Source organism: Grus americana, chromosome 3 (genome assembly GCF_028858705.1).
Source record: "Grus americana isolate bGruAme1 chromosome 3, bGruAme1.mat, whole genome shotgun sequence".
NCBI lineage: Eukaryota > Metazoa > Chordata > Aves > Gruiformes > Gruidae > Grus > Grus americana.
This window is the reverse complement of record NC_072854.1, coordinates 44,252,636-44,271,559: the sequence shown is the minus strand read 5'-3', so window position 1 is coordinate 44,271,559 and position 18,924 is coordinate 44,252,636. Positions and strand designations below refer to the sequence as shown.

The 18,924-nt window shown below is 37.6% G+C and overlaps 1 protein-coding gene across 11 annotated transcripts in view; it reads right to left on the bottom strand.

Annotated features, from left to right (window-relative positions):
• Positions 1 to 18,924, bottom strand: part of KLHL32 (kelch like family member 32) — a 130,851-nt gene that overhangs the window by 66,426 nt on the left and 45,501 nt on the right. For 9 of the 11 annotated variants that reach the window (XR_008576516.1, XM_054821520.1, XM_054821518.1 and 6 more), the window contains one exon: positions 7,233 to 7,340. Coding sequence is in view for 10 of the 11 variants with exons in the window: in XM_054821520.1 (XP_054677495.1) it covers positions 7,233 to 7,340 (108 nt within the window). In the remaining variant the exon portion in view is untranslated. Of the gene's footprint in view, positions 1 to 7,155; positions 7,341 to 14,772; positions 14,880 to 18,924 lie in introns of those variants that run through there. The other 2 variants (XM_054821522.1, XM_054821524.1) reach the window with 2 other exon arrangements.

Here is an 18,924-nt window from a genome sequence, read left to right as displayed (position 1 = left end):
AAGGGAGAAGGTAAGGTCCAGATTAACCATCACCTCTATGGAGTCTCATGAGGTTTATATGTAGAAAGAATAGCTACATAATCCAATCTATTCCCTGTATATTGCAGGCCATCATATTTCATCCAGGCACTTTTAAAGACACTAAACTAAAGCTACTTTAGGCCCAAGGAGGCTAAACTGTGTGCCCAAAGATGGAGAGATTGAGGATGCGCTTCTATCACCTTCATTTCAGCTATTAATTTATACCCTTGTATTTCCTTTTCATCTCCATACAGCTGTTTGTGAAGCCATGGAATAAGTGAGGTGGTGGCACAATACACATTAAAATAAACCAGAATTATGCTACAATAGTAGAGAAATATGTAATGTCATGTCAGGAAAATCTAGAAAGTAAACCATATGGAATTTAACACAGAAAACAGGAAAAAAAATAATCCTGAGATTCTTGCCAGTCTGATGCAAAAGAAAATTCCTTCTTGACTCCACTTGTAGTGATCAGCATTTCAAAAAAGACAGGCATCTAACAAAAGTACCACTTGTTTTTCCCCTCTGGAGACCATTCTGTGTGCTTCAGAGCAATCAAAAGAAGTAACTTTTCTTTTAGAGCAATTTAGACTGCATTTCACTCGCAACTAGTTAGCACTTCTGCCTGTCTCCCTGTTCATTCGTGCTTCAGCTGAATCCTGAGCTCCTTGCACGTTGAGAAGTACTGCTTCAAAAAAGTACAAGTGGGGGAAGAATGTTCTAGTCCCCTGCAGGCAACTGCCCAAAGCCCAGGCATGTAATTTTTTATAGTACTCGTTACAAAACCCAGATGTCACAGTAGCCAATGCCAGAAGGAATCATGACCAGCATTTTTCTGATAAATGCCACATTTTTTTTTTTGCAGAAAACTAAATGAAAATTTGTGCTAAATGCACAACATATAAATCATATCTCCAGTTGGAAGGGATCCATAAGGATAATCGAGTCCCAACTCCCAGCTCCTCACAGGACAACCTAAACCTAAACCATATGACTGAGTGTTGTCCAGACACTCCTTGAACTCTGACAGGCTTCATGCCATGACCACTTCCCTAGGGAGCCTGTTCCAGTGACTGACCACCCTCTCACTGAAGAACCTTTTCCTAATGTTAAATCCGAACTTCCCCTGATGCAGCTTCATACACCATTATGAAGTAAGTACCATTACTATAAGTAAGTAAAAACCATTATTATAAGTAAGACTCCAAGCAAATTCATGATTTTTTGGGAAGATGTTTCATTACTTTGGTTACTTTCAGCTTTATAAAAGCTGTCTTGTCCATTGCTTGATACCTATCAAGAGCAAACAACACGAAACATTTAATTTTCTCTGCAATAAACTGCATAACCTGAGTTGATTAAACTCTGTATTATTCTAAGCCTTCTGGGCAATCTGTAGCTGAACTGTGACCCTAACACATAGGAGCTGTAACCTAGTGCTAGGCACAGAAACAAGATTATCCTCCTGATAGGAGTAAAAAAGGAAGTGTCCAAAACTAAGTATCAAATTTGTATTTTTGGCTTTGAAATTGCCAAGTTAAATTGAAAAATGATGTTAAGTATTTACAATAAGGCATAGTCCTGCCGTAATCAGTTTTCCAGGACCTTGGCATGTTGTCCCTGGGAGAAAAAAAAACGAGAATAGTTGAAGTCATTTTTGTTAGGGACACCAGGCAGTTTAACCAAACCCTACGATTCATTTTAATCAAAAGGCAACCAGTGGAACTGCCACGCACAGGATGCAGGAGGTTGCTTACCCAAGAAAATCAACCATCACAGTACAGCTTTGCAATATACCTCATCTGCAAGTGGGCTAGAAAGGTTTAACAGAATAAGAGGTGCTAAGATATTGAGAGCTGTCTGCCCCCGGTCTTAACTGACAATAGCAGATGAAATACTGGTTGATCACTAGAAAAACTGTCATCATCAAACAAGTGGGAGGGGGGGGTTGATGAGAGATGAAAACCAAGATTCTATAAAGAAATCAAAGCAATTATCAGGAGAAATAGTTGCACTTACAAATATTTATTTCTATTATTTCTTTACTACCTGAGAAGGCCTTTCACTCATATTTTTGGTTAAAAAAAATTACTAAGCTGAAGCATTTAACCAAAACAACCCTAACAAAACCCACAATTTCACAAAGGAGCTGTAAGATAATACTTTAACTAACAATAGGTTTGTGTGCATGACTTTGAGAAATCACCATCACTCCTATAAGTTCATGAAGCCTGTTTGGTAAAGTGATAATACCTATTACAGGATGATATATTTTTAAACTAACTGAATACAAGACAAAGTTAGTAAATAAAGGCAGTAGTTAAATAGGATTCACACTGATAATGCATTAAAGTAATATTGAGAGCAACCCAAGCAGATGAAATAATATATCTGAAAATACCATGAAGTTCTAGATTTGTAACTAGAATAATATACTCATATCACCTTTAATAAAGACTGCCGCTATGTTAGCATTTTGTAAGTAAATCTGTTAAATATGCTAAGAAACAGAAAAAGTTTAAAGCCTATTTTCGAATCATTATAAATGCAACTTCATATCTGACTTTCAAGAAAAGGAAACATTTCAACAGTCTTTCTATAGGCAGGGTGTAAGGCTGTGTTAATCATGGGCTAAGAAGATACGACAGGACAACTTAACCCAAAATTAACTTTTGGAGAAAGAGCTGAACTTAAAACATCTCTTATAATAGGGCTGCCTCACTGATTCTTTCTTTTCAGCTTTGGTGATTTAGAATAATTTCATAACTTTAAGACGACAACTTAATTTCTATTAATACAGAAACAAATTATTATGGTTTAGAAAAAGAAAAGAGACACCAGCCACTTATGAAAACAGGACATGGTCAGGAGAACTTTGTATTAAGCCCTATTAAAGCTGCTGGTTTGCTGTACATTCTTTGGAAAGTTATTTTCTTCCAAAATAATTTCCTGTCTATGATGCAACAAAGTAAGGACAGCGATTACTTGCTTTTGTAATGTGTTTTGAGATCCTCAAACAAAATTCTATCTAAATGCAAAGTACTTCTATTACCACAGAGTAAAGACATACGATAGAACATAATTACAAAGAAGAAAGATCCAAGTCAGCGAAGCATTTCAGTATACGTGGGACTCCAACTGTGTATTTGTATTTTTGTTGAATTATCATCTACTGCAAATTAAATCCATTGTTCTTGCACAATTCTTTCTTGAAATTATACTGCAGTGCCTGTCAGCAGATTCAAATTATGGTATCATTTATATTTTAGATATGTATATGAGATCAACATAACTGATGTAGTTTGCTGGACCTAAATTTGAGGAGGAATGTAAGAGCCTCATTTAAAATAAGGAGCCTCAAAATTTCAGTTCAAATCACTTATTCATTCCCATAGCACTTATAAGAACCTATTTTCAGCACTTAAACTTTTCAAATGCCCAAAGGTTTTCATAAAATCATAGAATGGTTTGGGTTGGAAAGGGTCTTGAAGGTCACCTAGTTCCAAATGCCCTGCCATGGGCAGGGACACCCTCCACCAGACCAGGTTGCCCAAAGCCCCATCCAACCTGGCCTTGAACACTTCCAGGGATGGGGCATCCACAACCTCTCTGGGCAACCTGTGCCAGTGCCTCACCACCCTCACAGGAAGGAATTTCTTCCTTATATCTAATCTAAATCTACCCTCCTTCAGCTTAAGGCCATGACCCCTTGTCCTATCACTACACTCCCTGATAAACAGTCCCTCTCCAGCTTTCTTGGAGGCCCCCTTTAGGTACTGCAAGGTTGCTATATGGCCTCCCCAGAGCCTTCTCTTCTCCACGTTTTCTTCTGATCAAAAGCATCTTTTCTTGTAATGATGAGTGACCCAACTACACTGGGCTATTTAGGAGTTATCCCATTCATCCAAATGAGATTATTTCTCTTACTAACAGAATAGTTAAAAAGAAACAAAAAAAGTGAAAAAGAGCAGGCAACAGTGCCCATGACTTTCTAACCCAGTGGTTAAGACTCTTAGTTAGAAGGAATTATGAGGTCCAAACTGCACCAAGAACTGTTTCTCTATATTAATATCTAAAATAAATAGTTCCTGCATTGATTATACTTCATCCACCTCCCTTCCAATGCACATCTGACATTTGGAAAACACCCCTGTGAGGAGGAAGGGTGAGTAATCTGGTTATTGAGATTCTGGCCTGGCCTTACTGCTGCCAGCTGTGAAGTCAAGGAGAGAATGACCTTAAAGCCCTTTTATGAAGAAAGGATACATCAACTACAACACGAAGAGTGTTGTATGTCTGAATTCTGAATATGGGGAGTACATGGTAAAGCGCTTAAGGCCAAGAGGGAAGGTATTTAAGACTTCTTTTGCAAAAGACTTCATTATTAGAGGATTACTGAGAATAAGAGCAAAACCAAATTCTGCTGCTATTCTTTCTGTTAATTTTTATTTATTTCTATACCAACACTTATTTCTTTGTTATGATTAGGGACCATAGTAATGGACTAATTCATTTGGAATGATGATATTTATATTTAAGTTCACTACAAACTTTTCTTCTGTTGAACAATCAATTTTCCCTTAAAAGCCAAATATTTCCAGCACTAATTATGATAAGGCACCATCTGCACAAGTAGACAAGAAGACAAAATTGATATTTTAAGTCCAGAAGGATATTTCAAATTAAAAAAAAAAAGCAAGGATGACAGTTTCAGATTGCAACGTCATGCTAAAAATTAAATTTCTTAATTTTGATAACTTTCAAAACCTGCAAGCATCCAATATTGCCATCATGCAATATTAAATGTTTCCACCAGATGTCTCCAATATATTATATTACACAGAAAGTTACATTTGAGTTACTACACTTCAGATTGAATGCAAGGTTAGCAAAATAATTAAAAAATAAAGAGAACAAAGCTGAAATTAAATATTTATCTGTTTAGACATAGATACCTTAGAACTGTCCCTAAAATTGTTGTCAGTTCCACAGTGTTACCTAAAGACACAGTATATTTTTGGACTAACATTTTGGGCAAACACATTTATAAAAACGTTCATGGCTTTCACTTTTAAGAGACACATCAGATCATGTATTGATACCTACATTTTCAGAGCAATATAAGGCTGTAATTGGCATTAATTAGTTTTGGGTTACAAGAAATATTTTGTTTGTTTGTTTTATAAAATCAGAAAGAGTTCACAGATGCAAACTAAAGACAACTCTCTTTTCAGAACTCTCTCTGATGTAAGCATGCAGTAATCCAGTTATTTATTAATAGTCTTTGTGGATTACTCCCACTCACTACCTTGAAACATTCACCCAGATTGTATCAGCTTGAGTCAGTACATAAGGAATGCTCAATACATGTAAACCCAGTGCCAGAAGAGAATTTCAAGGACAAAAGGGAAAATTCAACACTGCTAATTATCAGACCCACCTATCACTGAGTTATGCTTCAAAGGCATCTTTATAAGAAAACTCCTAGAGAATCCTTCACATTTCTCTGTGCTTTGAAGTAGGACTTGGTGTATCTGATAGACACAACAGAGTGCAAATTTTGCCCTACTATCACTTATATACATGAGCAACTGCACATACATGCATACCTATATTTAACTCAAGAAGCCCACTCATTTATTCAAAGTAGATTATATCTGAAAATGAAAGACTCAGAAGCCTCTAGAGGATTAGGGATAGAAGGCACATATAATTTACTAGGGAGCTAAGAATACTATTCTGGAAGCTAGGTGGGGTGGATTGTTGGCTTACAAAAAAAACCCACAAATCCATCCTTGCAGGGTTCTCAACATATTTTACATAGGTTTATTAGACTTTGAATTTTGCTGAAAGATAGTGGAGTGTACCTTTATTCACAGCAGACAGGATGGGTCAGACAGAAATCAATTACAACCTATCTTTTCAAAATTGGCTTTGGAAAGTATCTTTAGGATACTTCTGTTTAGCATCAAGAGTTCTATTTTCAGAATAAACAACCTATAGTCTCAAACAACTGCTCCACATCACAGAAAACACTTGATTTTGTTTACCGAAACTTTCAACTGAAAGAACAAAAAGCATACCGATGACAAGCCATGTACTGAGATCTTCAGCCAATTCAGTAATATAGCATGGCATCTCTGTCTCTTATTTATATGAAAGAAATCTTTGAATAAGTTATGTTTTCCATAATAGCAGAAACACAGAAATTTCAAGTGCTAATCTCTAAGGCCAATGCTAAAGTATAACTGTTGTGTGGGCTGATGACAAAAATAGCTTCTTTAAAACAGGTTAAAAAATTCTTTCCTTATTTCTGTTTAATTCCCTTTGAAGAAATTAAGGCCATATACTCAGTCCACAGTATGGAAACAGATGCCTTAAATCTGTACAATCCAACAACTCTTCCAGAATAATGTAATATGGATTTAAGCTTTCCTTTTCAAAATTAACTAATAAGCAAATATACATCAATAAATTCAATTGTTCTAGCAATATTTCCAGAAATACTTTGGTTATCTCTAATTTTACAGTCCAAAAATAACTGGATGTTAAGAAGTTCTGAGCTCACTATCCATGAACTCTGAACTGAGATGAAGTCATATAGCAACACTGCCCAAGCATGCAGTGTACAGATATGGCAGATTTTTTTATTTTTTTTTTTTTTTTAGTGGGGGAGGGGAACAGGAAGAGCAGCATCACTCTGTGTTTTCTGAAGTAACATAATGTGATACATAATCTGCTATCATAAAAAGTGCTACAATAAAGATGTAGAGTACCTATAAGCATTTACAAAGATGCTTGGACTGCATCTGTCCAGAGAGTAGACTACTTTTCACCTCAATTATATAATTTGTCATCATTATTAGGAAAACACCCAGGGTATTTTTCCTTTCTTTACTTTTATTTAGCATGCAGAAGGAACACACATTAAGTTCTTATGAATAGCCAGGCTACCATAAAAGGGGCATACAAGTCCTACATGGTTCACTACCTGGTAACAATGCACATAACCAGTGTTTTTATTAGACAATCCCTCTACAGAGAAAAAACCCAACAGTATATCCAAAGTAAGATCTATTAAATCAAAAGACCTTGTACAGGGCAGTGCACAAGAAAAATAATTTCTAGTACCTTTGTAAAGGTCATCTTCAGTTTGTATTGCAGTTTGCTTTCATTTGTGTCTCTTAATTTGAAGAACTGTACAGTACCTGTCCAGTATATGCAAAGTCCAGGGCTTGTTTTAAACCGAGGCTTGTGACACCATGCAAATTCACCTCATCAGCTTCACTTTCAACCATGCAGAGACTGAACATTGCCTATGGAAAGAAAAGAAGTGTTATTAACCATTAAAGCAACCCCAGTGAAGGTCCAGGAAGAATAGAAATTATTTTTCCACCTTCACTAACCTTTATTTTTCCTCAGATAAGAATTCTAAATAGCAACAGACTTGCACGTTAGAATGAAATCTATACCAAGTTCTCAATAATAACCCCATAGCAATCAACCTTGCAACTGAGTCCTTTTATCAATAAATAAAAAACTTATTCTGTAAAAACTGACCACTGGAGACCAGTGAGGAATGGTGTTCCTCAGGGGTTGGCATTGGGACCGGCACTGTTCAACATCTTTGTCGGCGACATGGACAGTGGGAGCGAGTGCACCCTCAGCAAGTTTGCCGACAGCACCAAGCTGTGTGGTGCAGTCGACTTGCTGGAGAGAAGGGATGCCATCCAGAGGGACCTTGACAGGTGGGCCTATGCAAACTGCCTGAAGTTCAACAAGGCCAAGTGCAAGGTCCTGCACATGGGTCAGCACAATCCCAAGCACAACTATAGGCTGGGCAAGGAATGGATTGAGAGCAGCCCTGAGGAGAAGGACTTGGGGGTGTTGGTTGATGAGAAGCTCAGCATGAGCCAGCGATGTGCGCTTAGAGCCCAGAAAGCCAACCCTGTCCTGGGCTGCATCAAAAACAGTGTGGTACTGGGAACAGGTTGCCCAGAGAGGTTGTGGAGGCCCCATCCCTGGAAGTGTTCAAGGCCAGGTTAGATGAGGCTTTAGGCAACCTGGTCTAGTGGAAGGTGTCCCTGCTCATGGCAGGGGGGTTGGAACTAGATGATCTTCGAGGTCCCTTCCAACCCAAACCACTCTAAATCCAGCAAGTCGAGGGAGATGTTTCTCCCCCTCTACTCCACTCTTGTGCAACCTTGCCTGGAGTACTGCATCCAGCTCCAGGGTCCCCAGTACAAGAAAGACATGGAGCTGTTGGAGCGAGTCCAGAGGAGGGTCACAAAGATGATCAGAGGGCAGGAGCACCTTTCCGATGAAGACCAGCTGAGAGAGTTGGGGTTGTTCAGCCTGGAGAAGAGAAGGCTCTGGGGAGGCCGTATAGCAGCCTTGCAGTGCCTGAAGGGGGCCTCCAAGAAAGCTGGAGAGGGACTGTTTACAAGGGCATGTAGTGAAGGGACAAGGGGTCACGGCCTTAAGCTGAAGGAAGGCAGGTTTAGATTAGATATTAGAAAGAAATTCTTGAGCTGGAAGACAGGGACAGAGGGCAGAATAAACCCCCCATGATCCAGGAGGTGCAATCAATGGAACAGTCAGACAATAAGGTATCACTCAATAAAAAAAATATAAAGAACTAGGCTCTGGAAAAAAAATTCTACATAATCATTCTTTCTAGTGGTGCTTATGTATAGTATCATTACATACAGGAAGGAACAATAAGCCATACACAGTTACTTGTATGAGAAGAAGGGACAGTTAACACACTTTTATAAACAATCCTTTCCAAATAAGCACCTCAGACTGGAATGTGAAGAGTCATTGAATAAGGAGCAAGGATGGAGATGCAGTCACCTAAACTTACAACCTCCCCTTACTTGTTATTGTGCCCCAGTTTCTCAGATGATAAAACCTAATCTTCAGGGACAGGGCACCTTCAGTTAACATTGAGGAGAGCAACTGCTCCTTTCATACAGTCTTACTTTCCAGATCATCAGTGTTCAGTGCCTCCCTGGACTGAAGCAACCCTATTCAGACTTTGGATCCTTGTAGGAATCTTTTTTCTTCCCACTCCTGTAAAACTTAGACTCCAGTCTTTGCCCCTCACTCTTCCCTCCCAGACTGCACTCCCGCTGCAGTATTCCTACTTAGCGCCCCTTGCCTCTTATCAGTCCCATTCTCCAGTCCAATGGTTTTCCAGAAAAGCAACATTTATCTTTGTCACTCTCCCACACATTTTTTAACAAAATACACCACTCAGTCTTTAGACAGTAAACTGCGAACAAATAAACTGAACAGTTCTACCATCTGTCATTGCTAAAGAGTTTAAACTTAGCCCCAGTAGGTTTTGTGCCAAATTGTTAATGCCTCTACAGAGGCTACCAAACTTCACCTTGGAGAACTCCAGTAAAGGAGCACTTCTCACAAATACACCCTCTGTTTCTTCTGTCTCTACTCTGGCTGACACCTGCAGAAGCTAAGGCAGTCAACAAGCACTCTGGTTTTCGTATGTGCAACCTGTCCACCAAGCACTACTGAGTTTAAAGAAAAAAACCAAGCCCTACTCCCTCTAACAGTTTAGCACATAGCATTCACCTAGACTCAGGTGGCTTCTTTCAAGAACTGAGTGTTTCCTGCAAATAAGTAGTTTCTTCTGAAAGTGTTAGCATTTTCATCATTAAAAGGCCACAATTTGACATAAATCTGTTGCCTGGAAATCATCCAGTATTAGCAAAAGTAACATTTATCACATGGTCACTCCTTGTACTTTTGCAACTTCTATTTCAATAAAGTGATATCAGGGCTTCTTCCAAACTGGCAATGGAAAATAAGTGTCAAAAAGTTTAAAAGGTTTATCAAACAAATGTAGTAAGACACAGTCATGAAATATACCAAGATAGAAAAAAAAATTTCTAAACAAGGTCAGACGCTTTTTCTAATTCCATTAAAAATGTTATCAGAGTGGGACATTTCATTGTCGTTCAGATGTATCAAATGAGTTCTAACAGCTATTGTGAGGCTTCAGGGCTTGCAGGAGCTGCAAAGTACCCATCAGCCACCTGCTCCTTACAAAAGCAGACCTGCAGTTTGTGTCTGGAAGAGACAAGCTTTTCTTCTCAGAAACTGACTACTAAATAAGCTTTTTGGATAATATTCCTTTCCTCACATCAATTCCTGAATAGAGAGAGTAAAGTCTCAAAGCAACACCTGCCTACATAGCTCTTACAGAGGTAGATTTGCACATGTTCTGTACACTCAGTTCTGTCACAGAGTGCCTGCAGAAAGGCTGGAAACGCTCAGTGATACAAGATCTTGCACGCTCTGCGTTCTCTGACTGTGCTACAGCAACTGTCTGTACACTACCTACCTGTACACAGGTACTATGAAAAAAACAGTATGGCTGCTAATAAAGTTTCTATTCTGATCAAGGGCTGGATGTCCCTCCCAAACAATGGGTTAAACTTACAGATACAAAGAAACACTTAATTGACTCATCTGTAGACCATGAATCACTTCTCTCAAGAACTGGGAGAGGTTTTCTTTGTAGACTAAGTTTACCTTTAGGAGACTATTCTATTGTATCACAGAGATTCCAACATGGTTGTTACACAGGGTTTATTACTACACCTACCTTAGAAAACTCAGCAGGATCAGGCCGCTAACTCAGTCACGGTCTGTAATTACCCACAGCGTGTAATGAACACAGCTTCCAGCAGAGCTTGGACACCCTGCCAACTACCACTCTCCCAGGCAATGCCCTGACTATGGTTCAGGGGATTACTCAAGCCATGGCTGTTCCAAATAGACAGCATGGATAAAGCCAACCTGGTTGCAGAGGGGAGAAGGTTTAGCCATATGCACACAAGCCATGCTGTGCCAGTTGCTTTTAAGGCCAGAAAACAAGCCCTTATGCATCTTATTTACTAATACAGGCACAGTCAGAACTGCAGCTGCCAGTAAACCATAGGACTACGGCTTTGCATGCCATCTGCTATATGGAGATCATCTTCTCTCATACTATCCTCTGAGTATTCTGTGGAAGTTTTTGATACTGATTATGAACTACATTTGTTTTTCAGGGGGCAAGGCCAAAGCATGTAATCGAAAGATAAGGTCTGCAATGGTTCTCAGACAGCTGACATTCAGCTGAACTGGATTAGCCTTCAGGAAAGTAATCTCCCACCCAGACAAACGTAGTACTGCTCAGTGATCCACACTGCCTTCACCAGCAGGCAAATTTCCTTCTCAGACTGATAGTTTAAAGGCTTAATCCAACATGAAAAAAATCTGTTCAATCATAGGCAGAAATTGAGCTCAAGATCAGTCTTTAATTTGCACTGCTGTACTTGAATATTACAGTTTTAACTGTAGAAACATATGGATCATTAAATTGTGGCTTGAGACTTCAGCAATACCTGGAGAATGAGCTCCAGTGGGGCTGTCAAACTCTGATTTCAGATGCATCTCTGAAAACGCACTGAGGTTTTCTGAGCTTAAACAGATCCATCAGTCATGCTTTTAATGGAAGGCTAGTAGCCTACTTTATTTTTCTCTGGGGTACATTAAAAACAAGCCAGTAAGATAAACATCTCAGGTGGAGGTACAAGTGACAGACAAAAACAATGAAAAATAAAACATTTGGACAAGTGTACAATTCAAAGTCAAACTTAGCAGAAGAGTTACCAAATTTGGCTAATATGAAGCGTTAATTATTTTTAGTTATTAATTTCCTTCAACAATGCTAATATTTCATACTTTATTTTAAAATACTTCTGCTTGGACAAAATAAAATCTTTGAAAATGCCTCATTTCTTCTCCAAGATCTTCATGAGAGTGGGCAGTACAAGTTGCCAACGTGTTAAACAAAGATCCCTTTTATAATAAAGCCCACTGGTGAGAGAACTGATCTTTTCTTCCAGTACCTTTAAATATCCAGCTCTTGTTCTGCAATCCAATCAGTCAGTGAACCAACATCGTGGGAAATAAAGTGATTGTTTAAATTCTGCTGGTTTAGTCAAGATTTTAATTAAGTAAACCAATTCCCCAAAAGAAAAGTAAACACGATCCACTTGCCATTCTGCAACAACTGTTCCAAAATTCAGGGTTCAACATCCTGTCACAAATGGATATATTCCATTTGTGGAATTCCACCTGAGCTCACACTTGTTTAAGAAGGTAAAAATTAGGATGGCCTCATGTTTGTGGGGCAAGCAAACACTTTCTTAGCTGTAAAAAGAGGAGGAAGGGAGGAATCAACACTCCATTCTTCTTAATCTTCACCTGAAACAGAATCAGAGCTAGAGAACTATTCCCAAAGGAAAAAGAAAACAAAGCACACAATCCTTGGATAAAAATAATCAAACCATAAGACTACTCTCAGACTCTTGAAAATTTGACTTCAAAGTAACATGGCAAGTGGGTGAGCATTTAATACACTGCCCACCACTTGCATGTAGTTTCACTACTTTGCCCTCAGAGCCAAAGGCACCTTTCCAAAATGGTTTCTTCTGCAAACGTAGAACACAAAAGACAAGAGCTCATAACTGCATGGCACACACCAGGCTGACTAGGCTGAGATGTGATCAGCTCCGTTGGAACTAGGCAGAATTGCCTGAGATGCTTAGCACTGTCATTGGGTTTAACTCTCCGTGCTCAGCTTTTGCTGCTGCATAGCCTTCAAAAGCAAAATGCAAGATGGGTGTAAACACACTACTAAATCAGAATAATGTATTACTGTTAAAATAAGTATAAATGAGACAAAAAAAAAAGTCTACATACATTGAGTTTACCACTCAGGCAGCACTGCAGCAATAGGTACAGACTCCTTCACAACATACAACTTTAACAACAGACACTGGGGTCACAGAACCACAGGATGATATTCAAAATCCCCAAAATACAAATCACTCACTGTCACAACGGCAAGGTACAAAATTGCTCCTTCCCTTTGAGTAATTTTCTTACTTACTCAGATGATCCATATCCATGAGCCTGTCCTCATTTGTACACAATGTTACAGCCATGTCAGGCATAGCAAGCAGTAAATCATCACAAAACAACTTAAACAAGTTGTATGATAATTTACCCAAGTAAACTCTTTCAGTGAATTCCACACAACTTAGTGGCCTTTTAAAGGCAAGAAATAGAATCATAAAACATACACAGCCTCAGGATACAGGTAAATGAATATAAAAAGAACAAATGGTTATGCTGTTAAAAAAAAAAACACAGTGACCCAAATAATAAGTAACTTACTGCTATGACCTGGGGAAACAAACTGGAACTATTATTGAGCTTTTATAAGCTTTCTGCTGGGAGTTAAAACAAAAATAAAAATATTTGAACACTGACATAATTTCAAATCAATTACAGGAATATATTTGAGAGACAGCTAAAACCACTGGTGTCTAATTTAAATCTGCATAAAACCTGTAAAACATTTGAGATGTTTAAAGGATATTAATGAAGTCATTAAATGAGCAATAATATGATATATTGGGTAAATACTGGATAGAAGGGAAATGGGTAAAATACTTGGAAACCTGAGAAGAAAGGAAATTGTCATCAGGGCCCATGATAACAGTATCTGGAGTTAGGTAGCTGTATAACAAAAGTAAGTGGAAGTGTTTTCTGGGTAATGAATAGAAAGAAATAGGCATGTTTACATACCAATTTACAGAACATAGTGGATTGAAATATCTTTTCTACTCTAACTGCAGAGGAAACCTCAACACTTAGCTTAGCCTAGATGCCTAAAATAGGTGAAAACTTTAATCCTAAGAGTAATGGATTGAGTGAACTGAAGAATGAAAGCTGAAGAGATAAGAGTAAATTGTTTCCTTTTAGTTTCCTTTTAGTATATTAATTTCAGGAGAAGAACTTCTGAAGATGAGTATTTCTGGAATGAAAGCTACAATTATAGCAATAATAAACTGAGAAATGCACCTGTAAGTTGGTTTCCTCTGACAAACTACTATATATAAGAAACAGTTTTCTTTCACTTCTCTGAACTCACATAAAGTCTTTTCTAGTTTAAAAGCCTTCGGTGAGTGGGTCTTTAAAACAGATTGCTAATTATAAGAGGCCAAATCCACACAAAATGCCTTCAAGTTTGCCTATCTTGAGTCTTATGCTCATCCCTTACTTCAGCTACTTCAGCCTCTAGCTGATTTTTCTGATATGTTCCAAATGGGAGGTGAGTAAATTACTATTACTGCCTTCAAAAAATACTCTGGCTCTTCTAGGAATAATGTACATGGTTCCAGTGCATAGCAATTACCTCTAAAATATCTCAGAGTTCCCTCAGTAAGAATGTGAAGAGACATTCATCATTATCCATTTTTCTTTGATTTAACTCTAAATGCAACTTTCAAAATAAATCTAAGCTTTTGAAAACCAGAAAGTAAGCTGAGCTTGCTACAGCAATCTACAGTAACCCAAAGAGCAACATTTCCAAATTCCGTTTTCTCAAACATTGTTTTGATAACTACCAGCAGCCCTAGTTCCAAGTCCACTACAATACAAAATGAACACTTGGACCTTCCCACCAATGCATAGCTCTGAACTACACAAGTTCTTGTTCAATCGTAGACTTAGCAGCAGATCAGCAAGCACGATAATAACGTCCTGGGGTACTTTAGAGTCACCTCCATTAAAAGCTGCGTTCACATGATGTTCATAGGGTTTCAGCAAGGCCAAGCTTGTTTTGCAGATATCTCAACTTGATCCATCTCCCACTCAGCTTACCCTGTCATCTTTCATCCTTGACTCTAACTGGCAGTTGAAAGCTTTTGCAACTGATGTGCAAGAGCCTGCCTTTACCTTCAGCTGTTGCTCTTGCATGGCTGTCCAGAAATCTGACGCATTCTCTACTGCAAAACGCATAAGCATTTGCTGCTCTTCCTCACAATCACCGCCAGATAGAGTGGAAAGTTGGCACAGAGCAAACTAGCATTCTTGTAGTTCCTTTCATTGCACCACACTCAAAAAGATGAACACCCAGGAAGTCAAGATGAACTAACAGTGAGATAAGCTCAATGCACATGAGCTTTCTCACTTCTAACTCAGAATAGAGCTCTGTGTTAAAAACTGACTCCTACTTTTCCTACAAACAATCAACAATATTGTAAGCACACTGGTCAAACGTTACAGGGAAAAAATTCTTATCAGTCTTGCCATAAATGAAACCCTAAGTATGCCATCCCAGCCAGCCTCTTATTACTGAGGCTGAGCTCTATAGGAAAAAAATCAAAATCCACCAAACAACTTGTTTGGTCTTCATGCTAACTAACTCTTTTCCACCCGATCCAGAAACATGTCTGAAGAAAACAAAAAACTTTATATATACTTATAGCTGGAAAACAAACAAACAAACAAACAACACCCCCCCACAACAATTCTGAGAGTGAGTGAACCTCTAGTCTGTCTATTTAGCAAGCTAACTGGTAAAGAAGTGATCAATGTAATCGTCAAGGTTTTCCTTAGCTATTTATCTTCTTGCACTGAATTTTTAAGTTAAATAACACTATCTAGCATTGTTTTACTGTTTTAGAAGAGCAGAATTGTCATCTCAAATTTCTGCCTCCACGTTCCACATCTTCATTAAGTGCAGTGTTTTATTCAAATTCACTTCCCACAGTATATGCACTTCTATATTCACCTGTTTCACATTTTTCTTTACAAGAAATTGATCGTACCTCTCATCTCATAGCTCAGAAAACCTATGAACAAAGTAAACTATCACTTCAGAGATCGTTGATCAATTTCCTACGCTGTTCAGGGAATTCAGTTATGATGTGATACCTCAAGAGTTTTTTTTATTGCGTGTCTAACTTTAAGCCTGTGAGAAATCTTACTGGCATCAATGGAACAGCTCAGTCATGCATTCCTCTGATTTGGGACCTAAGTCTATCTGTATACAGGTCACTCAAACTTGTAAGTATCCAGTCCTATCTTATCTATTTAGACTATAAACTCTTTTACACCAAATCATTCTTCTTTGCAGTTTGTACTAAAAATAGTGCCTCACTGTTCACGTAACAGTAATATTAAATAAATAAATCATAATCTATTTAATACCTTTTGTTGTACTACTACTTCTGAATTAACCTTTAGGTGTTCTTAACTTCCATGGTCTAATCCTTCATTACATAAGCAATATTATTTCTTCCTTGCTGTTTTCACCTACCACAACAAAAAAAATAATATTCAGGATGTATTAACAGGAGTCAAAATACTACTTTGACAGATGACAATGTCCACATCAAACATCGATTATATTCTAGATATGTAACATATACTTATCCAAATAATGAATTTAATATGTGAATGTTTCCTTACTGCATGTAAAAATGCGGCTTGTTCTTCTTATAATTAGCATACTGTATTTTCCTTTCTTTTCCTCCCAATTCAAGCCTGTCTATCCTAAATCAATCATCAGCCATGTCCTCTAGAGTCTTTCGCACACTGAAAAACATATCCATCAATACCAACTGCATGAAATATGATTAAGAGGCTCGTTACATGATTCTTCTGAAAAAGTTCTATATAAATTCCCAGAGAAAATGTCACATAACGTCAATCACTGATAACTGAGCCTGCAGTAATTCATCTGCTCAATGAAATCTACCTAAATATTGTTTTTCAAGCATTTGCCATGCAACTAAAATGAATCCTGTAAAATGAAAAGGTCAGCTATCACTCATAGTTTAAGGGAATATATAGTTAAAGAAATGAGTAGAAATAAAAGAAAAACTGAGCAGCAAAATATACAATTTTATGTACGGTACTGAAGTCTCACATACTACTTTTAGCAAAGCAAATCCACTGAACCTTTGGTGTTTCTTTTAGTATTTCAGTGTCAGACGGTGATACCTGTTTACACAGCCCCTAAGAGCTTACCAACTCAATGATCCATGCACTGCACTTGTTGCATTGCACCATGAATACAAAAATATATCACTTTCTTAGTATTTTTAGAAATAAGTAAAGAGCTACCCTACTGTTTAGAGGAGCTAAGGGTGTGATTTTTTTTCTGTTTGTATAGTACACATTTTTTTGGGAAGTAACCCAACAAGAACAAAGTTATTTTCTTGGTTGTAACAAGGCACAGGGTCTTCACTCCCAGTCAAACTGACTGTAAGGGTTTGTTGCTAATAAATTACTTTCTTGGCTGAATCTGCATCAAACCTAATTCATGTTTTGATAGTCTGAGTTTAACAGTCAATGTAACATGTCTTCACCAAACTTCTGCTTAGATGCACAAACATAAGTTAAGACACAAGAAAAAAAGACAGATTGTAGCATACTACTCCTAGTAAATTGCTGCATCATGACTAAAAAGACCTATATTCAAAAGTAACCTAAGTTGTGTTATAGAAACAAAATAATTCTACAGTTTTCATGTGCAACTCCGTATCAGAATAAAAAAAAAATTAACAGTGAACTACTACAGCTACAGTAACCTTATTAATTCCAATATTTCAGAATAAATGAGTCATCACAGGTGGTCCTGAATACCAAAATTATTGTTTTCATTGTGGCAAAGCAAGAAAACTGAATTGTAAGGACAGTGCCATGCAAAGCACTGCATAAGTCTGCAGTAATGTACAGTCTGTCCTAACAACAGTCACTCTTAAGCAGGCCTGCCTTTTGGAGTATAAAGGGAGCAGCATAACTAACACCAGATTTTTTTCCAGCATCTCCAGTCAAGCACAGAAAAGTATGAGTCACATTTGCAAATTTTGGCTTAAATTGGTTTAATGCTTTCCAGTGAATGCATAAGCCTATTGTTCGTGTCCTTTGATGATTTTAGCAAGTGATATCAAAAGCAAGCCTAAAATAAAACTGGAATAAAAGTCAGTTAGCTCTTGAACTAGCACTTTAACTACCACAACACATTTCATTCAAGGAGGCAAAGCTTCTTGTGATTTCTTTCTGCAGAAAACAACATAATTAAAAACTTTGAAACATTTAAGGGGCTTATTTTTAAAACCATACTTCATGCAGTATCAGTAAGACAAGCTTCCCACCTCAGTGCATATAGGCAATAACTAAATAGTTGTACAGCAAGGCTTAATCTACCAGAACCAGAGTAACATAATCTTAGTTATTATTACAATTAGCTTCTTAAGAGAAGCCATTTATAATGTGATGTAAACGTCACTAGACACCGACATCCAAATGTTCCAACCAATAGTAAACTACGACAATTATCTTCTATTCTGCAGCGTAACTGCAAAAGCATACTTGTTATGTGAGAGGCCTAATGTTGAAATTTGAAATGGTTCATTTTATGCAGGTTTGTACTAGATACCTTTCATATCTGGCCCATTTTATGTGGGTTTGAACTAGATACTTTTCATATCTTTTAGAACAATCCTATTTTCTATTATGATTATAAATCCTGCTTTCCATTAAAATTATAGCATAATTTTGCTAAAAAAGTACCCTTAATTCCCACTAACATATTTATTAAATTATTTTAGTCAAAGACCAAAGAATACAAACAGCTCACTGACCATTTTTCTTTAATTTTCCACATCCTTTTACTGATAAAACCTACAAAAGTAATTAAGCATTTACAATTTGCTAAATAAAAGAAGAATGACTTGACTAACCAAGCTTGTGTTAATATTGCAGTCATTTGTCACAGTAGCTTTCATCATCAGCTGAGCTCAGCCTCCATCAGCTGCCTCCTCTGGAACAAATGTCTCTACAAAATCATGTCTTTATTTTATTCTTAGTGGTCTACATTTGACTATGCTCATTTATCCTTTGGCTCTTCCTTCATCTCCAACAAAACACCCCCCTCCACACTAACAGACCACAAAGACATCAAATTAATTATCTCCAAAAATTCTATATGCTTGACACCTACCTCTTCTCAGCTGAAATCTA